This window comes from Zalophus californianus, chromosome 12 (assembly GCF_009762305.2).
Source record: "Zalophus californianus isolate mZalCal1 chromosome 12, mZalCal1.pri.v2, whole genome shotgun sequence".
Taxonomy (NCBI): Eukaryota; Metazoa; Chordata; class Mammalia; order Carnivora; family Otariidae; genus Zalophus; species Zalophus californianus.
Genome location: NC_045606.1, coordinates 57,848,316 through 57,876,152, shown reverse-complemented (window position 1 = coordinate 57,876,152; position 27,837 = coordinate 57,848,316). Strand labels below are relative to the sequence as shown.

At 49.3% G+C, this 27,837-nt stretch overlaps 2 protein-coding genes across 6 annotated transcripts in view; both read left to right on the top strand.

Moving 5' to 3' along the window:
* Positions 1 to 27,837, top strand: part of HOXA3 (homeobox A3) — a 32,869-nt gene that overhangs the window by 2,192 nt on the left and 2,840 nt on the right. The window contains exons 2-4 of one of the 5 annotated variants that reach the window (XM_027573116.2): positions 11,088 to 11,267; positions 15,534 to 15,616; positions 26,891 to 27,533. In XM_027573116.2, coding sequence (XP_027428917.1) covers positions 27,011 to 27,533 — 523 coding nt within the window. In that variant the 5' untranslated portion in view covers positions 11,088 to 11,267; positions 15,534 to 15,616; positions 26,891 to 27,010. Of the gene's footprint in view, positions 1 to 11,087; positions 11,268 to 11,421; positions 11,488 to 15,533; positions 15,617 to 19,551; positions 19,677 to 23,858; positions 24,052 to 26,890; positions 27,534 to 27,837 lie in introns of those variants that run through there. The other 4 variants (XM_027573119.2, XM_027573118.2, XM_027573117.2 and 1 more) reach the window with 4 other exon arrangements.
* On the top strand, positions 7,278 to 9,582 carry HOXA4 (homeobox A4). Its single transcript, XM_027573123.1, has 2 exons — positions 7,278 to 7,996; positions 8,551 to 9,582. Exons 1-2 carry the CDS (start codon positions 7,369 to 7,371, stop codon positions 8,895 to 8,897), a joined length of 975 nt encoding a protein of 324 aa, XP_027428924.1. The 5' UTR covers positions 7,278 to 7,368; the 3' UTR covers positions 8,898 to 9,582.

The following is a 27,837-nucleotide window of genomic DNA, read 5'->3' as shown; positions in this document are numbered from 1 at the left end:
TTGGTGACTAAAATTAGTAGCAGGGAAAAAAAGAGCGATAGGGCTTCTGGCAGGTTCACTTGAATAACTTGCCCGGAGGAACCGTCCACACCACCTCCGTGGCCACATCCCAACCTGGGTGTGGGAATGGGCAGAAAGGTTGTTGGGCCGATATCCAGCATTACCCAATGTAGAGAATCTTTTCCATGAACTAAAAAAAAAAAAAAAAAAAAAAATACTGGCTATATATATTATCAGCTTGCTTATTTCTGTCTGTTGTAATCTTCATAAAAGTTCAGAGTTCCTAAGAGAGCAGGTTAACTCATAAGGAGTTAAATGACTTTTTATAAAAATACAGCATCCAGTCAGACCTATGTGAGTGTTATTGGAGACATTTTTTTCTTCCTATTTTCATAGTAAGCATAGTAAAGAGGATGGCTGGTTATCTGCTCATTTTGTAGATAAGTTATTTCTTCTTGTGCATTCTTTGGTGGTGTTTTTGCAGAGGAACTTACTTAGAAAAAAATCTCTGTCATTAAGGGCTTTATGAAGACATCCAGCCTCAGCCGGTGGCAGGAGTGTCTGTCTGTGCTCCTCATGTTGTAAAAGGAGAAGGTGTCCAGTATGTGCAGGGCCTCGTTTGTTTCTACAAGCTGAAGAGACAATATTTCCTGAACTATAAATATAATAGGAAGCTTCTGGTCACAATTACTTAGGGGTTTGTTAGGGTTTCCATGGTCTAATTTCACAACATTATGCCGAGATTCCTTTTCTCCTGCTCTTTCCCCTGCTTCATTGTTGGCGGCCCAGGGAGAGCAGGACAGAATTTTCTACCAGAAACAGAGTCATGTTCGTTTGTTGAGATGTGAAGAGTATTATATCCAAGCAATTAGTGAGGGGAGAGCAAATTACATCCTGAAAGATGGGCTATTAAAGAGGAAAACAATCCTTTTAGCTTAAAAGATGCCCTTCGAAGCCTCTCTCCTGCCTTAGCTCGGGAGTCTGTCTGAGGTTTGCCCACCATGGAGAGTGCAGAATGTTGTGGGCTCCATCCCTTTGGCTTCTAAGGCAGAATTTCTTTCTAGCCAATGACAAACCTATAAACGGGGCTTCCGGACAAGGCTGAGGGGGTCAGCCGAGGTTCCCACCCACATAGGAGAGGGGAAGCACAGTCCTGGCCATTGTAAACCCCAGAACTGGAAGGTCTGCCTAGGTCTGTTTTGTTTGGTGGTTTTCACAAAGAAAGCTGTCCTTCTTCCACCAGGTCCCCTCCCCACAAACCGGTCTTTTCAATAATAATATTTGTTATGAAGGTTATTGGGTAATTATTGCGATTTTGTGAAGCAGCCCTTGCTGGAGGTGAAGTCTGTCATCGCCTAACAAATGACGCCAGTGCAGTTCACTGCCGGGTTAAGTAAATGCAGAGAAGATAAATCTGCACACCCTAGGAATCGCCAGCAGAGCACGCTTTAGTACAAGTTCACAGTCAACTCGCCTGCCTGGGCCAGCTCTCCCAACAATTAGGGCTGCATCTTTATTTTTAAATAAAGAAAAAAAAAAGTGTCTCCAACTCCCACTGCCTGCTTTCTCCCTGTCTTCTTTTTTCTTTCACTTTTTTTTTTTGAGATTCTACCCTCCTATTCCAGATTTTCCCTGTGAATGTGATGATGAGTGATTTAAAAAATAATCTCCCTCCTATTTCAGTGCTGACAAAAAGAGGTAGGAGGCTGGTTTGACAGGAAATACCGTCACAAACACCCAAGAATATCCAATGCACCCTCTTAATCCAAAAGGCAGTGGCAGAAGCAGGGTGTCCCTGAGATCCTGGGGGGCCCCTTCCCCCTGAAGGAAGAGGCACAGCTTTGTGTATCTTTGTGGCTAGTGCGTTGCAACTGCGGGTCAAAAAGTTGAGGGTCAAAAGTTTATGTTGTGCAGCACTCTTAGTCATCTGCCCAGACAGAGTTTGATGTCAATGTTAGAGCTGCGATCTTGACTATCAGCACAAAAGATAAAATGGCTCGGAGTGACGCGTGTATCATGGTATGGACTCCAGGTGAACCCTAGTGGTTGAATGACCTCAATTACGGAGGAAAGGATAGAAAATTCCTCTTTTCAAGAGTAATACATGCTGTATTTCATCTTGAATTATCGCTCCCATTCTGAGGGAATAGCAGCAGGTAAATAGGCATAGATTACTGAAACACCAACACCTTAGATGTTGGAGAACCAGGAGTCTGTGGGTTTGTCACAAAATTAAGAAGCTCAAAACTCATCAGTGGACCTTTAAGAAATAATGTAGCAAGTTTTCAAGGTTTCATCATATCTTCAGAGGCAAGAGAACCGGGCAGGACACTTCCTTTAGTTGAAAATTGTTATTTTGATTGGACAGTTTCTTTTTCTTTTTCACACATAGAATGATCCCTCGAGTGTGTGAGAACAAGGGCAGGCACAGGCACTTCTCGCAAAATGTATTCTTTGCAATTTTCAAACACAGAATGGTTTTTCTGCAACCTCCACCCACTAAATGGAAAGAGTTCTCAGAGCTGGGAAGGGAAGGAAGGAAGTGGAAATGCTCCCGCAAGGGCAGGATTCTTCCACGCTCCACCAGGGACAAAATGCTTATTGGTACCATGAAAATGTTCCTGTTGTTGGAAAATTTTCATTATGTTTGTTGTTAACCCTAAACCGAATGTAAGAGAAATGCTACAATCTGTAAGTGGATAACTAAACTGAAAAGAATATGCCATTTGAACTGGAAAATGGAATCCACAAATGCCAGACCATTTCGTTAAGACCACCGTGAGGAACTTCTCTTCTCCAGAAAATACTCTTTAAGAATACATTTGGAAAAAAAGCTAAGGAGAGGGGAAGCAAGCTCAGGAGGAAGGGTGGGAGAGTAGAAAAGAAAGGGAATAGTGTGTTGAGGAAGTCAACTGGAACCATGCCTCATGTGTGAGTTGCAACTGGAGAACTAAACAATATTTTATTTTTCATGTACCCATATTAGCTGTAAATGTTGGTACCATTAGAATCTGTTTTCTGTTTTCTATTGTCCTCTTCTATGTATTGATCTTCAAGTAATCAGAGTAGGAAAACAGAAGAGAAAAATGAATTTTTTTTCTATGTTTTCCCTTTTAACTTTAGAGATGAGTTAATTCAACTACTCAGAAGGTGGACTCTTGCAGGGATATTTAAGATCATCCCAATATACTCTGGTTGATTGGATTTGCTGGTGCCAGGTACGTTTAGTGGTAAAGTAAATATTTCCTAAGCACCGCCTTCATGGAAGTAATCAGATTGCTTCCACTGTGCAATGTGTAAAGTTTTCACTCTGGCCAAGAGCTTGAAGCCAAATGGGGGTGTGCCAGATGAAAATAGACGAAAGGAAACAACCGTGGTGATTGCTGTTATAGCAATGAACACTTCACCACATCTGGACTAGCGAAATGAAGAAAACTGAAACCCCCTCCATTACTCACCAAGACAATTATGTGTCTCTTCAAGAAAACCTTGTTATCGTATTATTGGTTAAAAGCGTGCCACACCTTAGAAGCATGTCAACTTCAATAAGCATAGACACCCCTGAGCCAGTTTTAAAGTTAAAAGAAAAAAAAAGTACCTGCAGAAGTTACTGCTTTTAGAGTACCTACTTTTTTATTTGGAGGATTTTTATCTTTAGGCCTGTCACACAATTCAGGTTAAAATTCATGTTTAATCCAGATACACATTTCAATCCTTATGTGTGGGTTGTGTGCACTATTATAAACTACTACAAGAAAACTTGTAGTTCCTTGGCCGAATGGCTGAAACGGTATTGCTTCTCTAAAATCATATGCCTTGTGTAGGTATCAGGGAAGTCCTCAAATGCCACCATCAGGCATTTTGAAATTCAACTATTCCCGTGTGCGCTCCAGAGACTTGCTTCAGACAGAGAACAGTCTGGAGAACTCTCTCGCTCTAAAGAACAAAGGACAAATACAGTCAATACATTCCATAACGTTTACATTTCCTTTGCTTTTCCCCTTGATTTTCCCTGAGAAGGAGTGACCTGGGCAAAGCACCCTGCTCTCTAAAAGACACTGTATAGACCTTTTAGAAGCGCAAAGTCCAAGGCCGAGGTGAACTTCAGGTCAGCGCGTCTAACAAATATGAAAATGTCGGCTAGTGAAGGGCGCGCCTTGTGATTTAACAAAGACTGTCAATGTGTAAGATTAATAAGAAACAAAATGCGCACGGTGTCACTGTTCGGTCACTTTGAAACTTGGGACAGGGTTGCATTCAAGAGGGGAGCCTGTTCCAAATATATTCAAAATGATTCAAATCAGATTCAAACGAGGCTGCTAACACTGCCTCTCTCTCACCCTCCCTCTCCCTTAGACTCCCTTCGCTCTCCTTTTCCATCTGGGATTCGAGGACATGATGAAAAGTTATTTCACTTAATGGGATTTTAAGAAAGCTTTTGTTGGGAATATATGTTATCTCTGCACGTGGAAATGAGCAAATGCGCTCACCAGTTTCCCAAGAAAAGGATAACGCTTTCACCCTGCTAGGGACTGGAGCCAGTTGGTGTGCGAAGATTAGCACGCTCCTTCTCTGCTCGATTTCAGGGCATCCCATCTTTTCTCGGGCGAGATGCTGCTGGTAAACTTCAGTTTATTTATTAATTGAGTTAGTCTCTTCCTGGCTTTACTTTGGTGTGTTGGATCTTATGTAAAGGCAAGAGGTTTTGGGTTTTTTTTTTTTTAAAGCATTTTTCAAAAGATTATTTGATTCAATGGAATGATGCTATGGCTTGCAAAGAGAGATTGTGGAAGGATCAGAAAAGGTACTGAGATTGTTTATTACAGCCATAAATCTTGCAGTAAAATGTCAAAATGTCGGTGTGTGAGATAACACTTGGTGGTCCTGGCTCCATTTGTGTTTATGATAGGAACCACAAAGACAAGTTACAGGCCTTGGGGGATTCTGTGTAAGCCCATCTTCCTAAAGTAATAGAACCACATGAAACACAGGCACAGTTAACTCGTTTAGGTTAACCATATACAAAACAGTGCCTGTGCCTCGTTAATACTTTAAAATAGAAACTAGGTAGAAGGTTCTGAGGCTAAACAACATGAATTTTGTGTTTTAGTGTCTGTAAATAATATTAAACAGATGTAGTTAAGACCCTAGTACTTAAGGCTGATGACATGAGGAGGGCAAAATTTCCTTGTCATGTTTTTTTCTCCCCCTGAAGCTTAGAAAGCCACGTTTTGTAAATTACATTATGTATGTATATATTGTTCATATAAAATAGTATATAAAATATGTATATATTATTTTTTCTTGCTGTAGAGAAATACTGGTTTAGGTAGCTATATAACAGGCTAGATTTCCCCCCAACTCTAGAGAGGATGTCTAAAGATTACACTCAGCGTTGATTTCTGTCTGTGGATCAGATTTCATTAAAAAAAAATTCAGGGTGCCCCGTGTCGATGGACAGCACTCTTCAGAGACACACTTCCAATGTGGAAAGCCTCTTTGTACTACTTCAGGGTGATTCCAGTTGGAAAGCTAACATGATCCCTTTTTTAACCTCTTTTCCTAAATTAGTTTAAAGATTAGTCCCATATAATAGGCTTTATGTGGCTAAGCATTAAATGACTATCCATCAAATGGATATATTCCAGCATTTAGTAACTCATATGAGTAAGCGATATAAATGAAGATAGAATTGACATTCCTTTTGAAGTGTCTCCAGGCTTAGGCTATAACTTTCCTTGTCTGCAGTCCAGACTTAAGTTGTGAGAAGGCTGTTTATACTGCTCTTTGAAAATTCAACTAAGGTGCACCAGCTGAAAAATCCTTGCTTTGCATGCCAATATGAAAGTATTTTTAGCATGGTGACTATGCTAGTTTGCTCTGCTTTCATCTAGGCTGAAAAGTATAGAGGATCCAGGTGTGTCTGTTACTCAGAAAATGAAAGGGAAAGTACACACTACTACGAGTAAAGCATCAGTATTTACTTCAAAGATCAACATTAGGTAGAATTAATATGTAATTTATTTGTTAATAATGGCGTAATTAGTTTACCCATCAAATTTCAATTACCAAATGGCAGGCAACAGTCCTCTCTCCCCGCTTTCCAGAGCTGCTGATATCGTTAATATGCTAATTTTCAGCAATTCAGAAATTATAGACTATCCTGTAAATATAACTTTAGCCTCAAATACAGCTTGAGAAAGCAACATCCAAAGGACAAAATATAGAACTCTTAGCGTGAAAAGACCCGTCAAAGATCAGACTGGGCACAGTGCCTATTCCGTCCTTAGCTTGTTTTGGTTTGGGGATTGTTTTGAAATAGGAAGTTGTTGGTTTCAAAGCTCGATTTTGTGGAGGCGTCGCTGCTACCTATTCCCACCCTTGAGCTACCTTTTCTCTCACAGTCGCACCTAGTAAACGCAAGCGTGTTTAACTCTCACATCGACACCTCCATCAAACGAGATGCTATTAGAAAGGTTTTCATTTTTCGTAGGAAAAAATCAAATAGATTCTGTCTCTAAAAGGAAGGAAAAAAATGAAAAGTGCCCATCCGGCTATATTGGAATGGCCTTGCTTTACATACTCGGGCCAATTTCTCTCAGCTATTCACCCACCCACGCTTTGCGGCTCCTGCCGGGCTTCTCAAAGCAAGGTAATCTGGCGCACGATGTGGGGAAGAGGACCAGCTGGTGAAAAAAATGGGTCTGTTGGCCTTATTCGTTTTATTCCGGAACCAGGATTAAAACCAGGATACCTCCAAGGTCTCGGCGCCATTCCCTTCCCCCGCCGGCCTCGAACCCTGAAAGACGCCAGGCCAGGCTAGGCTGGGCCCGAGGTCAGCTTTGGGCCGCTGTCACCCGGCTGCCCCGAGGCCTACGCCAGGAGTATGGCACGAAAAGGGCCCGGCCTGGGCATCCAAGAGGATCAGAAGCACTGACGAGCCCCGAATTCCCAGCAGGACTCAAAGTTGGGGGGTTGGGGGGACCAAAGCTCCAGCTCCCTCCCTCCATCGGAGGCCGGACAGCGGCATCCATCACCCATCCGCGCGCTTCCTGATCCGGGTCCGCGCGCGCGGCGCGCCCATTGGCGCGGGGCTGGTCACGTGGTGGGTACTGGGCGGGGGCGCGCGCGGGACCGAGACGAGCGCGCGCGCGCGAGCGGCCGGGGGGGGCGGAGGAGCGGCGCGAACTTTGGTGGCGTCGGCGGCGGCGGGAGGGGGAGGGGGAGGGGTGGGCGCTTGACAGCGGGGGAGGGGAAGGGAGCAGAGGAAAGGGGGGATGGGAAGCGAGGCAGGAGGGGGAGGGGCCTCGGCGAGCCCAGAAAAACGACAACGCGAGAAAAATTAGTATTTTTGCACTTCACAAATTAATGACCATGAGCTCGTTTTTGATAAACTCCAACTACATCGAGCCCAAGTTCCCTCCCTTTGAGGAGTACGCGCAGCACAGCGGCCCGGGCGGCGGAGACGGCGGCCCAGGCGGGGGCCCCAGCTACCAGCAGCCCCCAGCGCCCGCGGCCCAGCACCTGCCGGCGCAGCAGCCCCAGCTCCCCCACGCGGGCAACAGCCGCGAGCCCCCCGACTCCTACTACGCGCCACGGGCCGTCCGCGAGCCCTCCTACCCTGCGGCCGCGCTCTTCCCCGCGCACGGTGCCGCCGACGCCGCCTACCCCTATGGCTACCGCGGTGGCGCCAGCCCGGGGCGGCAGCCACAGCCCGAGCAACCCCCGGCGCGAGCCAAGGGTCCCGTGCACGGCCTGCACGCGAGCCACGTCCTGCCGCCCGGGCGGCAGCCCCCGCCGCCGCCTCCCCCGCAGCATCGCGCGGCGCCCCCGGCACCCCCGCGGCGTTGCGAGGCGGCTCCAGCCACCCCGGGCGTCCCGGCAGGGGGCAGCGCCCCCGCGTGCCCGCTGCTCCTGGCCGACAAGAGCCCGCCGGGCCTGAAGGGCAAAGAGCCTGTGGTGTACCCCTGGATGAAGAAGATCCATGTCAGCGCCGGTACGTGGCGCCGCTGGGGAGGCGCGGGAGGGTGGGCTGGGGCCGGGCCGGGGTTCGGGGGGTCGGGCCGAGGGGTCAGGAGAAGAGGCTGAGGGGAAGGGGGCCTCTGGAGGGGAGCCCCCATCTGGTCTGAGCTACAGTGGGATGTGGGTGTGTGCGCGCCAGCCAGCCGCCTGATCCTAACGTGAGAACTCTTTTGTACCCGGGGTCCCTTTATCGAGAGATTTACGAGACGCCAAACTGTTAGGGCAGTAATTATAGCCCCCATAAATTTAATTGCCCTGGCAGAGGCTTCAGGCCATGTGTCTTTGAAGCTTTTCTTCAGCCCCAATGCCCAGCACCATTCTTTATGGCTCTCGGGTGTTTCCCGTTGTCAATAGCCTGTGAAACATTTTCTTTGCCGTTTTATGTATCTTGCGTGAACTTGGTGTCAGGTTATTATATAATGATGATGTCCAATTGCTCTTCCCCACCCCACCTTCTCTCTCCTCCTCCTTTCCCTCTCTTCCACTCCCTCCTCCTTGGCCTTCTCCTTCGGGGTTATGGGCGTTCAGTCAACCCCAGTTATAACGGAGGGGAGCCCAAGCGCTCTCGAACCGCATACACCCGACAGCAGGTCTTGGAGCTGGAGAAGGAGTTCCACTTTAACCGCTACCTGACCCGGCGGCGCCGCATCGAGATCGCCCACACGCTCTGCTTGTCCGAGCGCCAGGTCAAGATCTGGTTTCAGAACCGGAGGATGAAGTGGAAGAAAGATCACAAATTGCCCAACACTAAGATGCGATCCTCCAACTCGGCCTCGGCCTCAGCAGGCCCGCCAGGGAAAGCACAAACTCAGAGCCCGCACCTGCATCCCCACCCCCACCAGGGTGCCTCCACACCCATTCCCTCCTCCATATAATCTTCTAGAGATCCAGACCAGTTTCATTCCCCCACCTGCTTTCCCCCCTTCTTCTGCCCTTTTCCCCATACTCCTACCTGTCTGGACCATAACAGCCCCCAAAACAAAACCCAACTTGGTGAAAAGGATAATAAAAAAGAAGACATTATCCCGGTAAGAGTGTGTGCTGGTTGCCACCAAAGAGAGGACAATAGCCAGGATGCTGGCTGATGGAACAACCTGCTGGCCTGAATAAGGCTGCCAGGTTTGGGTACCTGAGAAGGACCACTTGGCAACAAATACTTTTGAGATGGCTAAAGTCAGCTGGACAGCCCATGCTGACTGGGGACATATACATGTATATTTGTTGCAAGCAGAAGAAAACAAACCCTTTTCCCACCTTCCTTGCCTCCCCCTTCCACTTTAAGGCAGCTCATACAAGCTTGTATTGAACTGAATGAATGAGTAGACATTGTGGACCTCACAAGATTATTTAATTCTCAAAATGTATAGACCTTGATGGTAGATGTGACACATGTTAGTTTCCTTTCCTTGCATTTATTTAAAATATTGTTGTAGAGTTGTTGTTGTCTTATTCTGAGGCACAGTCTCGGGGGAGAGGGGAGTCCATTTAGACCCATGTGCAACTGTACAAATTGTGGTGTGGCTACATAAAAAAGCCATGTGCTAAGAATAAACTCTGTTTAAAAAACCATTAAAGTTCTAAGACACATTTGTGTGTTTCCTACTTTTAATTAAAAAAAAAAAAACAAACCCAAGTTCTCTGGATCGAGATGTTTGACCTTGCATGTAAAAATCCTGTAGATGGCTCGAGTTATGTTCACTTGGATTCTGACTGCTCACGTAATTTGTGTGAGTGTGTTCAACTTGAGCTGAACTTTTGTCAAGTTTGACCCACTGTGGGAAAAGTTCCAAAGAGCAGGGAGGCTCTTGAGCCCTGAGAGGGCTCCTCTTCTTCCCAAACTTGGCCAGGCTTTCAGGCTTCAAGTCTCTGTAAGGCATAGAAACGTGTCCTTCCCTGAAATGAAAGGTGAAACCGCGCAATGCTGAGGGCCCAGGGGTTTCTGCAGCTGTTCTACACACTGAACTCTGAGCACACTTGGAAAGAAGTGGTCCCTTTGGTATTTATTGCACCTTCACACTTAATCTGCCTGTTTCCCTGGAGATAAAAAAATAGTTTGTGCAGAGAGTTGAGATTGCTTTTTGTTTCTTGGCTATTTTTAAGGTTCTCTTCACTAACTACAGCTTGGGGAGTTTTGTTTCTTTCTCTCTTTCTTTCTTTCTCTCTTTCTTTCAGAAGCAAGAGCTTTCAAAATAAACTGAATTTTCCCAGTAGACCCTCCAAAGTTTCTCTGAGGAAAGAAAAAGCATAATGACACTCTCAAAATGTACCCCAAGCAAGGTAGACCTGGGAGTATTCAGTGCTGGAAAAAAGCCAAATTCTGAGCTAGGGTCACTTTCCTCAAATGCTCCTGGATCTTTCTGCCCAACCTAAAGAGCTAGATTCAAAGGTTGAAAATCAAAGCCCACATCTTAATCTCTGTAACTCTAGTATTTATTTACTGATTTACAAAGCAGTAAAGAGGATTTAGACTTGGTTGTCACTGAAGGGAGGATTCTGCAACACGATGCAGAAAACCAACACACAGCAGCCCCAGAATATAATTGTCACCTGGCCATGAAGGGGTCCAGTGTTTAATTCATGTTAGAATTTTAGCAGAGATGGGAGGGGGCGCTCACCTACCTTTGGTATACCAGAGGAATTTTAAACACATTTTCCCATCAGGGGCAAACCCTTAGCCAGCGGCCAGTGCTGTTCCTCCTTTTGCCGCTATTGCCCTATGTGTGATACGGGCAAGGGTGATCAGTTCCCTACCTATGAACAAACCACATCTAGGAGGAGAGTGATGGACACCAGCCTCTGAGGGGCTTCCACCTCTCCCCAAGAAAATTCAGGGGCAAACAAATACACGCCTTCCCAAGTCAGGCCAAAACTGGCATAAAGTGCATTTTATCCGGTGTGAACGGGTGCCAGGGATTTCTGGAAGCACTGCAACTGCTGCTGAAACTTACTGACCCTCCCCCTACAACACGCACTTGTAAAACGAAATTAAATCATGCTGAAAATAGCAATTTTCCCAGGAATCATTAATCACCTCATACAATAAATACTTCTTTGTAATTCAACAGCAATTCAGAAAGGCATTCTCTGGGAAAAGTCTGTGGAGAAGCAAGGGATCTTCTTGCAAATAATATGGTCTCGGGCAAAGATGCAGCATCTTGGCTGTCTGCTCAAAAAATGCCTAGACTCTTGGTGGAAATTGAGTGTCGAGCTGCAGAACCTCAAATGGCAGATTATCATCATTTAAGGTAAATTCTTATATTTCTCCTTTGTAGGGAAGGAGGGGTATAAGGGCATTCATTAGCTTCCTACTGGAGGCAGTTGTATGGGGATTAAAGGGATAACTTTCTTTCACTTACTCTTATAGTCTGTCCAGGAAAGGAAGAGAAGGGATCGAAAGATTGTTTTTCTAATTTACCAGGAGAAAATGGCATTTTTGTCCAAACTGTCTTGATTATGAAGGTATTGGTAAGTTTTGCAAAGCCAAAATTATCCGAAATGACCCAAACAATTGTATCATTTCTTTACAGTGTTTTGCCTGTTTTAGATTTGCTCTTTAAGGAAACTTGTTATAACAGCTTAGAAAATCCCACTTTGGGCTTTAAAATCATGCATTGTCTTCCCTTTGCTAGGGCAACCATAAGAGTTCACCCAGAGGACAAATTTTCTATCTCATTAATTGTTTTTTTTTTTTAAGCGAACCCTAGTGGCCCCTCAAACCCTTGACCTTTAAAGACAGTATTTTGTGTAAGCTCTATAATTCTCCTACCAAAATGACCCTTACACATGCTCTCCTCTTCTTTTTCTCTTTCTCCCTCCTTCCCTCTAACACATACTCCCTTGCTTTAGTCACAGAGCCAAGCTGTGCATGACTCTGGAGATAAAAGTTTTTCAACATCTGAAATCAACCTAAATCGGATAGGAGACACTTTAATGGTCACAGTTTGAATTAAGTACTTAACACTCTCCCCCCTGAAGAAAAATGGCACTTTGCAGGCTCTCTTTCCTAGTTTTGCTGAAATCTACGATATACCCGGTGTTTTATTACAGCGGGAATTCAACTGTGACAGGCATAGTAGAGTACTTAATACCCAGGATGGAGCTCATGGGAAGATTACCTAGATATATGGGGAGTGGGCCCTCTGCACAGCATCTCTGACTCTATACCCAGCTATCCCCGGGTGCCCACATTCCCCCCACCTCTCAGCTTCCTCCCCATAGGGTGGGGATCACCATCTCTACTCTATCTCCCTGCTCTCCAAAGCATCCAAACTGTGCTGCTCTTCTCACCACTGCCTTCCCTCCAGCAGTTTCAACATAGAAACTGATCAAGGACGCTTTAGAATGAAAGGAAAGAAAGACCCCAAAGAATCAATGAAGCAAACAGAAACCTGGGGCTTCCCATCTGAATGGATGGGACTTCTGTGCAAGCAGTGCGGCTGTTCGTCTGCATCCCTAGCCTGGGTTGTGTATTGAAGAACATAGGCTCACCCTTCCCAAGGGCTGTTCTTGTTGCTCCTTCTCTATATTGTACACCATGGGCCCAAGAATAACTCTGCTTCCTCTCTCAAAAGGCTATGGGCTGGGAAAAATAGGAGGAAGAAAGGATGTGGGTTCTAACTTCTTGATAGCATCAGGGAGGCTGCTGGGGCTGTTAAGAAACATTCTAGCCTGAACCTTCTGTCTTGGAATTCTGGCTGTCTTCTTCTCAAGGTCCCAAACTGATGGAGTAACTCCCCCCACCCCCTCAGGCCAGCTCCCCTCTCTCTGGACTTGATTTCTGGGGCTAAAAGAGTTCCCTGTTTGAAAGAATGTTTGAAAGATTTGGAGGCCATTTTGGTTTCAGTCTTCTCAGTTTACCCATGAGGAAACTAAGGCAGCTCAAAGTCCCCCCCATGTTCATGTTGATGAATGTGTAGGTTGGATAGAGCCTTTGGTCTCACCTTGGAGAGGGGTAAGTGCACAGCCATCTTTCCTCTGCAGAAGCCTATTCTGCCTGGAATGGACGTGGGCATCTGGGCTTACGCTTGACATGGATGGCCACAGGTATGCGGCGGCCAGGGAAGAAGGCTGGGTTCTTGCCTGATGCACCGGCAAAGCGCCCCAGGAGATTATGTAACCAAAGCCCCTTAGCCAAGGCGCTGAGACAAGTGGGCTCTCCTCTGGGCTCAGGAGGGAATAGACGCCATGGTGCCTGGGAGAGGGGTGGGTACCCCACTGTCCACAATGCTTACAGTTCCAGAATGACTACTTCTACTCTGGGGCCCTGGGATTTTCATGGCAGTCGCTGGCCCCTGAGTGGAGCAAGGAGCAAGGGGTCTGCTTCCGGAGGCCTGGGAACTAAAGGAGCCAAACAAGGACGGTGATTGCTGCAGATAAAGGTGTTAGCGCCAGTTCGAGGGAGATATTGAAATTGTAATCTTTTGAGGTCACGTGACTCATTAAATAATTAATGCGGATCGTCAGGAATGGATCGGAGTCGTCAGGGCCTCACTAGGAATGAATCTCTCAGAAGTGAGACCCCCCAACTTCCTATTTGATTTTTAAAAACACACACCCTCAGATTTATCTCCAAAGGCCTTTAACTCCTTCAAGGGGGCTGGAGAGAGCCCTTCAGCGGGGAGGACCGGAGCTGGCGGGCCCACGCTGGGTCTTGGGGCTTTTTCTTCAGGGTTTCTGCAAGTCCAGGGAGCGCAACGTGTCCGGGGAAACGTGAGTTTGGGAGTGGGTTTTCTGCGGTCACATCCTGGCTTTAGTGATGAAGTGGGACGGATGCGCAGACAGTTGGTAATGTTCTGATTCACACTGGGGAAGGCTGCAGAGATACCACAGGACCCGCGCGCGGCTTTGTTCAATTTTCCCGGTGTTCATAAATCACCCGCGCCGGGCGAGCGAGGGAGCAAGCGAGCGCCAAAAACGCCGAGAGAGGCCACGCGGCGGCGGCGGTGGCCATTGCAGAGGGAGAGACCTGGGCAGCATCTCTTTGTGACTCATTAGTCTGAACGATTTATGGGGAACAGCAGCCATGAATATTTGACTTGGGGATAAGGAAATAGCAACAACAATAATAACCATAATAATTACAATACTCCTAAGCGTCGTTGGGGGTGGGGGAGGAGGTGGTGTTTGGTGGCATAGCGGATCTTTCTGGAGAGAAGTTGAATGGCACCGAGAAGGGTAGCTAAGCCCCACCTTGCTCAGAGTCACTCCAGGAACTCCAAGGCTGGGGGCACTCCCTTTGGGGATAAAGAGGGCGAGTTTGAACAAGAAAAGGGGCCCAGCATGGACTCTGAGTCCCAAGTGCCTGATGGAAGGGTGGGGGCTGCAGGTCGAGGTGGTGGCAGAGGGCAACTAGTTGCAGGTTTGTGGCCACTTGTTCAATGTGCTGGGGGGCCCTGAAGCCTGAGGGTCAGGGGGCTTGTCAGCTATTTGGTAGCCTCTCAGGCTCTCAGCGGGATTGCATGGGCTGGAGACAGACGTGGAGGGCTGGTTTGGGGCAGGCTGGCGTGTGGGGAGGCTACCCGGGCTTGGGTGAAAGGACAGTGGGGAGTAGGGTTGTGGGAGCAACCCGCCCAACAGAGTCCCAGCCAGCGGAGAACTTCTCCAAGCCCGAGTTCAGCACGGAGGATGATGATTCTTTCCTCCCTTCCCCAACGTCTTCTCTCCATCCCCGGGAAGTTGACTGACCATTTGCTAGAGAGCAAGAGAGGGTTGCAAATATCTTGAGGGATGAGTTGGCAGCGGAAATAGGGCATCGATTGGCTTGTCGCTGCTGCGTCAGGCCAGGCTGGATAGGGGCCCCAGACCGGGTATTGTCCGATGTCTGCGTCCTTGCCATTTCCCCCCTATTTCCAACAGCCATGGTTGGCCTGTTCTGAGGGACCGGGCTCTGCGGTAGTCCCGCCGAACCACTGCGACCGAGAAGTGGCGCACCCAGGGCTTGAATGAACCAGAAGACAAAACCTCTCAAGACTGCCCCCCCACCCCCGGCCCAAGGACTGAGCCGGGGTCTAATTTCGCGCCACACAGAAATGAACACTATTTGTGAGGTTTCAAGAGAGTCCGTGATTGAATGCTCCCAGACAGGGCTTCCCTTTGTTAGCGAAAGAAAATAAAGCGTGCATTCACATTTCCCAAGTTGAGGTGCGTGAGGAGCTCTCGGAGCAGAGCTGGCCCCAACGGCAAAGCGTCTTCCACCTTCCCATCCTCCTCCGCCTGCCCCCGACCCCCTTCCATCACCCTACCCCCCCGTAAAAAGAAAGAGGAGAATGTGGGTGCGGAGATGGAGTATGTATTTATTTTACAAAAATAAATCACCATCTTCGGGCCATTCTTAGACTGGACCCTTACAAGCAACGAGTGCGCCTCATGGACGAGTGCCCTGGCGACTCCTCCGCGTCCGCGTCACCCCGGGGGCCACCCCGGCGCCCGCGCCGGCCGCACTTCCAACTCCGGTTCTCCAACTCCCTTCCTTCGCAGCCACCGTTTACCCTCCGCTGTTTATTTGTCCGCAGAGCGCCAGGACACCGGAAAAGGCGATTCCCTGAGTGCCAGGGGTCGGAGACAATCACCGGAGCAGTCTTCAACATCTTTCGAGGTAAGCGCGGCGCTAACTCCTCACTCACTCCGCCGGGCTTTGCACGGGCCTTTGGAGGGAGTTTAGTCCTTCAGGGAGCTGCAGCCCTCTGAAAGAGGTTCTGGTCAATATTTAACTTCGGAGGCATTTTGGAGCTGGGTTCCCTTCAGCTGCACTCCCCGCGAATGCGGGGCTTCGGGCAGACAAAGAGTCGGCCGGCCGCGAAAGCCACCCCGAAAGCCGCCTGGCGTTGTGCAGGAGGGGAGATTGCCCAACCAAAGATGTGTGTGCGTGGGGGTGGGGGATGTCAACGGGGTGTGTTTCTTTCTTCGGGTAAGCTCCAAACAGACCACTACACCGAGCAGCAGGGCAGAAGCAAGTACAGGCCACGGGCGCGGCGGCCTCTGCGTGGGCCGCTCATCTTGTCGACTGCGGCGCCTGCGGAGACTTGTGAGTTCGGGAATGGTCGTCAGGCACGGATCTACGTGGAGGAAACTTGTCTCGCCGCCTTGCAGTTTTTCCTATCCTTCTGCCTTTCCTTGGCAAGAGGGAAGTTACTGCCTTTCAAATGTGTAGACCGTCGCAGGCAACGGGTCTTCCCCGTTCCTTGAGCCAGGCTGATCCTCTGTTCTTCCAACGGGAAAAGCACGGGTCTTCCAGGTCTCTGCGTTTTCTTTTCCTACGGGAAACAAGAGAAAACTCTTTAAAATTCTTTTCAAGTTCTGGCTTAATTTGTTCTCTTAGTTTGGGAATGCAGGGAGGTAATTACTGTGGTTTATTACCTTGTAAAAGATCCATAAATTTCGTGCCTGTTTGGGGGAGGGGCTGCTGGAATAGCTTTCGGAAGCTTGGTAGGAAGGAATGGGTTTGCTTTGTTCTTTCAGGAGTTATTTATTTTAAAAAGTTTTCTGAGTTTTTGTTTTCTATTCCCTAGGCCTCTGTCTTCCCCAAAATTTGCTCCCCGAATAGATATCAGGTTGTTAATTAATTGCGACATGCTCTTCAGCAACACTCTAAGGCTTATATGGTGTTCTGGATACAATTAGTGTTTTATCAGATGGAAAGTAAACAGGGTAATAGTAAAGCTATGTTACTTTCTCAGCGACTGTATGACCATTTATATCAAGTATAGGTGGAGTATTTCAGGAATTTGCAACTCAGGGTGTAGGTACGATTTGCATCTCTGTATACAACAGAACCATTGCATGTATACATAGTTGCAGGACTTTTAGACCATGTGTATAAAATGATATACACATCCATATGTAGCCAGAGAATTTGGAGCCCATTTGTACTGCAGTTGCACCCACAGGAAATATCTCATGTTAAATAATGATCTATAATCTCCACAAAAAAAAAAAAGGTGGGCTAAGTGGGCCTTACCTGATGCTAAGTAGCAAAACCACTACAGTTAACTAAAGGGAGAAAAATGTTAAGTGTATTTTTGACAGAAATCAGATTGCAGTGTTTGAATACAGATATATCTAATCTGCCAACAGCCTTGCAAATATTGACTAAAGCTCTGTATCTTTGCTCACCTGCTCCTTCCAAGACAACTTTTCACCTATTTTGGCTCTGGTGAAATGGATCCAGGGCATGTGTACCCAGCACTGGTCAGGTTGGGGCCTGGAGGAGTAAGTGGAAAGGCACTGGTTCCCCAGCCTGGGCCTACATACTTGAGCATCTAAATTCTTGTTCTCTGGAAGGGAACTTTAAAAGGCCCATAGCCTTACTCAAGGAGAGTGGATTTCAGAGTGGTGAGGGAGGACTCTCAGCTGCTGGTTCCCTGGTGGCCTGCCCAGACCAAGGTCTCTCTTAGGGAAGCCGTTTTCACCTCAAAAAGTTAAATTTCCTTTGACTTCCTCGGATTTTTCCCTTCACATCCCACCGAATCACCCCACTCCAACCCAAGTCGTTAATGTTAATTGTTAAACAGCAGTTGGAGCATGAACTGAGCTGTTAATAGCGGCATGGAGGCTCCTGGCTAGAGCTGAGATGCCGCCTTGGCGTGGGGTTAAGGCATTTCTCTGAAGCAGTACCAAGTACTTCTCCCATTGATTTATGGCCTCAGAGTTTCGATTTGCTCCAGACTATTCTGAGAGTTCTGAAGGGGGCCCCTTCTCATCTTTGAGTTGAAGTCCCTGCAGAAACTTTGGTTGGGGGAGAGGGTAGTTTGCCAGCAATTTGGCAATACTTCCAGGTCCTTTTCTAGGCTATCAGGAGAGTTCAGTGTGAAATATTTGGCACTGGTGGGGTGGGAGGCTGTGCATAAGGGGAGCAGAGGATAATGTATTAGTGGTCTGAATCCTTGGGGGACTGTAGAGTGCTTTTTGGGTACCAGCTTTTGGTCCTATCTCCCACCCCCATACCTAAGAGAAGCAAGTTTTCACTTTGGGTTCTCACTTTCCAGCTTGTGGCTTAGGTCAGAGTTGGGACAGTTCACAGTGAGGTTCTCTCCCAGCTCTACCACAGACAGAACTTTGTTGGAATACTGCCACCAGCAAAGGCCAGGGCTCACTTCCAAGGGATTAGGTCTCCTCCTCTTTTATTGCCCTTCTGATTTGGATACCCCCTTGACCAGGCCCCCTTACTGAGGGCCTTACATTCTCACCAGGTCCCTGCAGGGGAGGAGGGGAGGGGCGGAATCATGCTCAGCCTCCTGCAGCTGCTATAAGTGAGTCCTCACACTTAGAGAGGCCTAGCCAGCTGAAGATCCACTCTAAAGAAAGAAAAGAATAAGGCATGAGGATCTCACCATTTCCAAGAGCACTCCCAAAGTTTGGAAACTAAGACCTGAAAAGAGGAACTTTTTAGGCAGCCCGTTAGAGGATGAAGTGTTAAAATCAGTGGACAATGTCACCAAGCAGATCTCAGGAGTAGAACAGGGGGCTTATTTGTTTCAGCCAGGTTCGTCCAGAGCAGAGTTGGTCCACTTCATTTTCTGCTGGCGGACAGACTTGTCTTAGGGGTAGGTGGACAGACCCATGTGCAAAGAAGGTCCCAGGTTATCTTGTAGGTTAATTCAAGTGATGCCAGTAAAGGTTGGTCGTATATATATATATTTCTTTTTTCTCTTGCAGAGACAAGTACATCATTTCCACTTATATTTTCCCTTGTTAGAAGCCTGTAATTTCATGTATCACTCCTGCTATGCACTGAGGAAATGCACAAGTGTAGGTTTAGCCAGGGCACTGAGTCCCTTCATATTTTGCAAAACCCTGACCCACCACTCTAGAGCTAAGCACCTCTTTCCTAGAGGGCTCCCACTGAACAAAATCAACTGGACTTGGAGGAGGTGCTTTAGCCTTTTGTCAGGTAATTTGGGGCCTTTTAGGTTTCTTCAGTGGTGTGGTGTATGGTGTGGGTGTTAGCAAACTCCATACAATGGCAGGCCATGAGGGAGTCCACCAACTAAGCCAGTCATTACTGGGTTTTCTTCTGGAAACAAGGCCTGGGCTTTGCCTTTTGATGCACTGGCTAGTGGGCCAGAGGAGACTAGAGTACTTGGGTGTGCAGGCTTCAGCTTGTCTGTGAGTGGAAGACTACAGAAAGTTACATGAACTCTAAGAATGGGGATAGCATTGCCGTTCCCTTCTGTTTGGATCATTTGTAAAGAAATGTAAGTGGAGATAAGTGGCCTAGTGTGGCACATGTTGAGGGGGGATGCCCCCATTGTCCTACTGCCCTAGATGGAAACTCTTCCCCACTGCTGGCCAAGGTTCCCCACTTCCCCTCCCCCAAAGCTGAATGTTCTCCTTGGAAACCTAGTCCCTTCAGTGATTCCCTATTTCAAATAAAAGGATTTAAGTTGACGTATGACCACGTGAGCACATAATACAGCGCATTATTGTGGCATTTGGAGCGGAGACCCGGGCGGGCTTCGCCTGTGATTACGTTTTCTAGATTCTCTACAGAGCGAGAGCTTTTTTCCCCCACCCCCACGCACCCACCTCCTCCTCCTTCCCCTTCTCCGGAGAGCGCTCTCCTAGCGGGTTGCAGTTTTCAGCGCTCATGGAGCGGTTCTGGGCGAGCTAGCCGATGGGACTCGAGGCCACACCAGGAGGATGGAATTTATTTTAAGGTATTTCCGCTGATTGTTCATATCTAGAGTGAGTTATGGCTGTGAGAGACAAAGGTCAGGCGAGGAGACCCTGGTTCACCGACAGGACCCTCAGCCCCTCTCTTCCTTTGTTTCTCTCGTAGAACCGAAACCATTTGAAAGATCCCCAGTAGCGCCTCAGACGGAGTTTAATTCCCTGGAAAGTGTTGGGGGGTGTAAAGGGAAGGGCACTTGGGGGCTACTAGGTAAGCCCGGTGGCCTTCAGCGCTTGGGCGGCTTTGTCCACTGCAGCGGGTTTGAGTCCCAGGAGCTGAGCCCCAGGCGGAGGGAAGGTCCCGAAGTGCTGGCTCAGGCCGAGGTGGCCCGCGCGGCGCTTGCTCGGCAAGACTGCCTGGAGGGGATGGGGGCTGGCTGGGTGGGAAGGGGAATCGCTCCCGGGTTGGTCGCGTTTGCGGGTGGCCGGGGATGGAGAGGTAGGGCTGACCTGGGCAGCCGGAGCAGCTGGGAGAGGGAAATCAATGAATGTGCAGATGCGCTGCCATTTTATTGATGATGCTTCGGGCCACTTTGTTCAGTGCTGGGTTGTAGGACGCGCTTTCCCACACTCGGGACCAAAGGTGCCAGACCCGGAGGACACGCCATTGTTTCCTCAGCACCCTCTCTACCCGGGTAGGGGTGAAGAAGGACAGCTCAGACTTAGGAGACGCTTAGGGTGGGGGTAAGCGTGCTGGACGCCCAGAAGCTCTGTTAGTCTAAATTTCAGAGAGAAGGAGGGGGCCAGACCTGGGTTTGGGCTTCATATTGTGCATGGCCTGGACACCCCATTGTAACACACCCAGCGGGCTTGCAGAGTTTTAAGGACTGGCTAGTGCACCCTGGGCTAGAGAGAATTCCAGAGGCAGAGTCTGCAGAAAGCAGAGGCAGACATGTCTTGGGCTTCAGACCTCAGAAACAGTGCTGTAGCCAGGATAGAGGCAGATGAGAGTTAAACTGTGCTTCCAGATTACTGGGAAAGCCCGCGGTAACTGCACTTTGGAGACCCAGCGCTCCTGGGAAGGATGAAAACTCCCTGAAAAGGTGAAGGAAACTCCGCTTTCCTCTGCTCTTGGAGATCTTGGAGTGGAGAAAAGGGGTGCCTACATGGAGTCAGGAATCAGATTTGCCCGTGACTTAAAAAAAAAAAAAAAAACATTTCTTTCTGTACGGGGGGAAAAAAAATCAAATCAAGCTTCTACTTGAGTGGGATTTACATCCCCAGAACGGAAGGGCTGCTTCTATCCTCCCCTGCTGCCGGCCTCCGCGCTAACCGTGTTTAACTGAGGCCGTTTCAAGTGCTCTAAAACACCCCTTGGAAATAAAATGTAAGCTTTAATTGCTGTTCAATTACTTGTCAGCATTTCATATGATTTATGACCCAGTTCTGGCGCATTTTTGACCCAGTTAAAGACTCATAAATAATATAGTTTCGCTAGAAAGAATGAGAAAGGGAATAGAGGTTTGTTAAAAGCATCTTTTTATTGTCACTTCAGTGCCAGCAAGCAGAATAAATATCTAGGGATGGACTCTCAAACTGGTTCTGTATAAAAGTGTGCACAGTGCGAAGAAACCAATAGTCCAGTTTATAGAGCGCCAGTTGGGTTTTCCTTCGTGGAAAGAGCTGAAGGCATTCTGTTATAGCTAAACTATAGCTATTAAAAAAAGGTTTTTACCCTCAAAATGCCAGCCTCACCCTCACAGGCAAGTGTATTTCCTCATTAATTTTCCTCCCCATTCCTGGATTCCGATGCCTCTTTTTGCCTCACCTTTCTCCCTGGCTGCACAGACAGCCTCGGATCGACCCCAGGCCCTCCCAGGCGTGTTCTCAAGGAGGCCCCTGTTGAGGGTAGAGAGGCACAAACACACCTTCACTCTTCCAGATATTTTCATAGTGCCGAGAAAATGTTTCCTTCTAGTCCCCATGCGTAAGGCATCAGGGAGCACAGGGACTGGAGGAGGGTGGTTTGGGGGAGCCAAGGGGTCCTCTCCACAAAGAAAACCTCAGTGGTTTTGGCTGAGCAGGGTGAATGGCTGCGGGATCTGCTTAGAAAGGGCACCACCGAGGCAGCGATGGGTAATTTCTGGCAGTGGAAATCGACAGGCGGTATTTCTCTCTTAGAAAACAAGAACAAATAAAAAACCTTCAGCAATCATAGATTATTATTTTTAATCACCTCGCCTGCCATGCTCCAAAAGTCGGTCCTGTGGATTTCAGCAGAGAGGCCCAAACCCCGGAGGTCTACATGCCAGGGCGGCAGACCCTAGACTTGAGGTCAGAGCCCCATTTCTGCCTGCTGCAGCCAGCCACCCAGAAGCCACCTAATCTGGGACCGGCAGAGACCCTGTCCCGACCTCCGGCCCCAGCTTTCCCTTGGCTCCCAGGGCTCCTCGGGTCCAGTCCCGGCATTTTGCCCGGCCTCGGTCTTGGCGATTCTGAAAAGGTACGCGCCCTGGATGCCCCGGCCCTCACCTCGGCGCCCTCGGCCCTCTTGGCCGAGGAGGTCCCCTCCCCTGGCAGGTTCTCACAGAAAGCTGGCCTTCCCTGCAGCTGGCTTAGCTGAGAAGGCGGTGAGAGTCGCGTCAGCAGTTTGGAGGAGAAAGTGCGGGTTGATTATTGACCCACGCCTTCTTTCTTCAAATGCCACATCCGACCCGGCCGGTTTGAAGAGAAAATGCAGCCGAGAGGATTTTTGCGGTGGCTCTCACCTCCTACGCTGCCCGGCTCCCCCTTTCAAGTTGCGCTGCTGCAGTATGCCATAAGGAGCAAGTGTTTGCTGTTTTGTGCTCTGTTTACAGCTTTGGGGCGCCGAGTCATAAATCTTGCCCAGCCATAAATGACAAAAACCATTGGTATGCATGAGGCCACCCTGGCCAGGAGTGCTTTTTGATTTCTCCCTTTTCCCTTGGCTTTGTTTTTGCTCTAAGGTGACACTTTGGCTCCCTGACAGTTTAAACATACTACTTATATTTTTAACACCTTCCTTTGAGAAGGACTGGCCGTTGACACCTTGGAATTGCATGAAAGCTCCATTTCTCTTTTTGCCACACACATACCCTTGCTGGGTTCACTTCTGAATCTGGAGAGTTGAGGGAGGCATTAGAAGGGAGGAAGAGCACCCTCCTTAAAGTTGTGGCAATACTACTGGGCACACTCGGGCCTTTCCTCTGCTTAGCGTCCCTGCAAACCACTAATAGCCGGGAAAACATAGACATTGTTGGCGTTGGGGTCAGAGTTTTATCTGTCGTTCCCTGTGAATGAGCTGCCTGTCCGTACTGGGAAGTGGGCACCGGAAAGCTGGAGACCCAGGTTTCTAGGCACTCTGGTGTGTACCTGAACCCAGAGCATCCCATTTCACTGCCTGGACTTTGTCCATTTCCCCCAGGCTCCTTCCCTCCTGGCTGCCAGGATTGTAAGGGTTTCTGCCTAAAAATATAACCAAAGACAGCCCAGTTGGCTCTTGGGGAGGTCTCGTGAGAAAGGAAGCTCTACCTCTGCTCCCCAAAGATTGGCCTTGAGGTTCTCAGATTGGGGGTGACAGATGTGGTAAGGTGCCCAAAGTCTGGGGAACTCTCCTTCTGGTTCTCTTTCCCTTTGCACCCCAGCTGGAAGCGTCCAGGGCAGGGGTTACATGGTTTCTCAGATGGATTCCTAAGAAATAGAGCCCGGCTAGAGAGCCCCTTTGTGAGAGCCGTTTGTCCTCATTAACATAATTTTCCTGGACTTTAGTGACGCCGAGAAGCGAGGAGAGGGAGGGCGTTGGGGGTTGGGGGGAGGCTGCCCTCCTCCCGCCGCCGCCGCCGCCGCCGAGTTCCCCCTCTAGCTCCTGTCCCTCCCCTCGCCTCAGCCCCATCCCCCACGCCGCCCTGCGCTTCCCCAGCCGCCTCGGCCTCCCCTCCCGCCAGCCCCCAGCACCCCCCACCGCACCCCCCGACCAGACGCTGCTCCGCGTGTAATATTCATAAGAAACATACCCAAGTCGGTGCCACTAGCCCAAGCAGAGCCCTGCGCCGCGCTAGCGCTTATCTCCGGGCCGCGGCTGCTGCCCTCGGGAAGGGCAGGGGGCGGGGGTGTGGGGGAGGGGTGGGTGGGTGGGGTGGGTGGGAGGGGGGGTCCAAGCCACCCCAGTCCGCCCTGGGCGAGCCGTGCCGGAGCAGCGAAGCCACCGCGCTCTGCGCCGCGGCGTCCGGGCCTTGGGGTCTCCCTCCCGCCCGCCGTCTCGGCTGATGCTGAGGGTCGGTGCCCATCCTGCGCCTAGGGGACCCGGCCGGGCGGCCGGGAGCCGGGCCGGGGGCCGGGGGCCGGAGCCCGAGCCCGAGCCCGAGCCCGAGCCTGCGCTCGCGGCGCTCGTCAGAAGTTAAGGTAAGCAGGGCCACAACCGGCCGCTCTCAGCGCTGAATGGCGGAGTTTACGTCTCGGTGATTTATGGCTGCAGACTTAAATCTCGGTTCAAGAAGAGTTCACAAGCCGGAGCTTCCTTCCCGGCAGTGACTGATACCCTTACACTTCGAGTTCAGGCCGCTTTCCCATCCCCGCCCCCACCTCTTCCCTCTCCCCTAGCCCAGCCCCAACTTTTCTGGGTTTGGGGAGGGTGGGAGGGGTGGGTAAGGGGACACGGGGGCTCTTACCCGATATTCCCGCTTAAACTCGGGGTGAGGGCAGGCTGAGGAAGGGGCGGGAGTGGAAAGAGGGAGCGGTGTCTGAAGGAAGGAGGTTGAATTTGGGCAGATCTTCCAGAAAGACAATAGGGCTTGCTTTCTGCACTCAGTTTAGCCTCCTCAACTCTCTTTCAGCTCCTGCACCTGGGGGTTATTGTCCAGAAACAGATCTTTTCGGAGGAATCTCCTCCCATCCCCAAGCCCTTGGTTGGGGTGGGGGGGGCGGGTGCAAAGCAAGTTTCCAGACTGGCAGATCTCCAACTTCTTTACTAGGTTGCAAACTTCGGGGGCTGGGGTGGGGGCGGGAGGGGGGAAATGTGTGGGCCCCACTGTGGTTGTCTGCTGACCTCAAACAATAGGAAGGACTTTGGTGGGATCTCCGAGGTGAATTCATATTTTAAGTTTATGGGGGCTGTTGTATGCTCTTTGGTTTTTCATGGTATTTTTGTTATTTGCAAGACAATGCACAACTTGATGAAAAGACTTAAGTAGCAGGCCAATATAGCTTGTGATAATGGATTAGCAAGTCGCTTGAAAGGTTGCACGTTCAAAATCACCTTAATTTTGTTGTATCTAATATCTTGCTGTTCAAGTGTCTGGAGTAATTTTCTTAACCTGGCATTTTATTTTACAATAGCCTAGTATCTTAAAAATGTATAATGGCAGACATTAACACTGCCAGATGTAATAGGACCTATTTTCAGTGAAAGAACAGGAAACTGAGACATTCAATTGCTATTCAGTTTTAAATTTTATTTTATTCTTCATTTATTTTCGATCATGGTATCTGTAGCTTCCTATCTATTTCCAAAATAGAAACAATACTCCAGGGCTCAAGATCACGCACAGTAACTTCGGATAAGGGAAGCTGTAATTTTTAATTGAGGTTCTGGAAAATTAACTGTGCTTGTTTTCCAGATGTTGGTCAGATTGTTGGTTTAATAATGAAATCCAAAGAAGCCCATTATTAAAAAAATTATAATCATCATTGGTGGATGGTGTTTTCTAGTTAACAAAGTGTCTGCTATTCCTAGAGAACGTGAATGACTCCAGGACTCAAATATACATAGTTGGGGCGTGAACTAAACCATTTTCTTCATGAATTTATCATTGCATTTTTTTCTTAAATAGACTGTCATCCTGTGTGTGTGTGTGTGTATGAACTCACATGGAACTTTTCTCAGCTGAGAACCAGAGATTGACCATGCAAAGGTTGAAAACAAAAATAAAACATAGATTTCACTTCTGCAAACTGCTTTCTAAATAATAAATTTTAAAAAGGGGTTGAGAAGGCTTTCATTGCTTTTAAGATTTCCAGGGTTGACCTTTACTTGGTGTTTCTGAAGCAGGTAAATAGGCCAAGTAACAAATATCAACAACAGCAGCACACAAAGATCAGGGAACTCTGGCAGGATTTTATGGCTTGTGCTTCCATCCCTCGTCCGGAGCCAAATGACCCCCATACATCAAATTACATAGCAGTTTCTAAGACAGAACCTATTATCGTTAAGTTGGAAGGAGAGTTCAAGCCGTGGTCATGGAGATGAACGCTGGTTTTTCAGGTTCCTGGTGGGTTGTTTTTTTTCTCTAATCCATCATGTTTTAACAGGTAGAATTTGATAGTTGCCCTGAATAACAGCACCTCGGAAAGTCCAAGGCAGGAGGGTCTGGGGACCTTCTGTAACAGGGGAAAAGAGGTGGGAGTGGCTTGCTGGGTCATGCCTGAGAAATAAGGAGAGGAAAGGAGTAAAGAACTGTCCAGGATTTGAGTTTGACTTGCTGGAGCGAAGTGTTGTTGGTCCCTTCCCACACAGGATGTTTCTTAAGTTTTTTCTCTCCCCTTCTTGGCCACAAGGGGCCCATTTGGAAGAGGTAGGTCGTATCTCAGCACAAGGGTAGATTAACTGCCTAACAAGCTCAGCTTCTCAAATCCATCCGGGGTAGAGTAGGGCAATTGCCTGAAAATTTTTTGTGCATACCTCTGCTGGGTGCTGGAAGATCCAAGACGGGGCTGGATGGGAAGTCACCCCGCGTCAGGGCTCTTTTGCCAAATATCAGTCCTAAAGGGAGGACTGGAGAACAAATTGGCAACCCATGCTCCCCTTTGCCCCCTTGCCCCTTCCCCAAGATCCTCAGAGGCAGGGAGTCGCGGGTCTCGCTGGACGAGGCCAAAGAACGGAGATGAAGGGACACCCCCAGTTTCTCCTTCCCTGGAAACGAAGGATCCCAGCCCTGTTTCTTTCTAGCCCATCAGCCTTTCTTCTTTTGGACTCCAGCTCTGGAGACCCGGCTTCCAGCCCTCGCTTACTCTCCTCCTCTCTCCCCGGAAAACCCCCCAACTCCAGACGCAAGTTAAGCAAATATTTGTAGCTGCCAGTAAATTCCAGCGGCTTTTTATAGCGCGGCTCTCTGCGCCCGGGGCCAAGTCGTGCTGCTAAATATTGCTGACCACTTTTTCTTTTATGGCTTTCATGTCACTTAGCTATTGAGAGTAAGATGGATTTGCGCGGAGCCCTCACCGCGCTGCGATTCTCGCCCCCCAGGTCTGCGCGGGGCGGCCATTGGCGGCGGAGCGTCACGTGACCGCGGGGGCGTGCCAATGTGCGCCCTCACGGGTGTCAAGCCCCTGTCAGAGTGTGCGATCAAGATTGTGAAACAACGCGATGCAAAAAGCGACCTACTACGACAGCTCCGCGATCTACGGTGGCTACCCCTACCAGGCAGCCAACGGGTTCGCTTATAATGCCAGTCAGCAGCCGTACCCGGCGTCCGCCGCACTGGGCGCTGATGGCGAGTACCACCGACCCGCCTGTTCACTCCAGTCGCCTGCCAGCGCCGGGGGCCACCCCAAGGCGCACGAGCTGAGCGAGGCGTGTCTGCGCACCCTGAGCGGCCCGCCCAGCCAACCCCCAGGCCTGGGCGAGCCACCCCTGGCCCCGCCGCCCCAGGCTGCTCCCCCAGCTCCACAGCAGCCTCAAGCCCCGCCGCAGCCGCCAGCACCCGCTCCTGCCGCGCCCCCTCCCCCCTCTTCAGTTTCCCCACCTCAGAATGCCAGCAGCAACCCCACCCCCGCCAGCGCAGCCAAGAGCCCCCTACTCAACTCACCCACCGTGGCCAAACAAATCTTCCCCTGGATGAAAGAGTCTCGGCAAAACACAAAGCAGAAAACCAGCGGCTCCAGCTCAGGTAAAGCAGTGCCTTCTGGAGGAGGGTCCTCTGGCCTGGCTCCCCCCCCCACCCCCAAGTCATCTCCAGCCACAGCCAGCACGGTCTGCGAGCGCTGGAACATTTTCAAGAATTCACTGCGCCCCCCTCCCTTCAACTAGGGAGGTGACAGGACTCTGTGTGACCAGGAAACCCCAGAGAGAGACTTGATGGGAGTCTCTCTTGACTTCTCCAAGAGCAAGTGGGGCCTTAGTGAGTTTGGACTTCCTTCTTATTCCACTCTTGGAGTTAGGACCTTTGGGGACAACAAACCTGAACTCCCCCC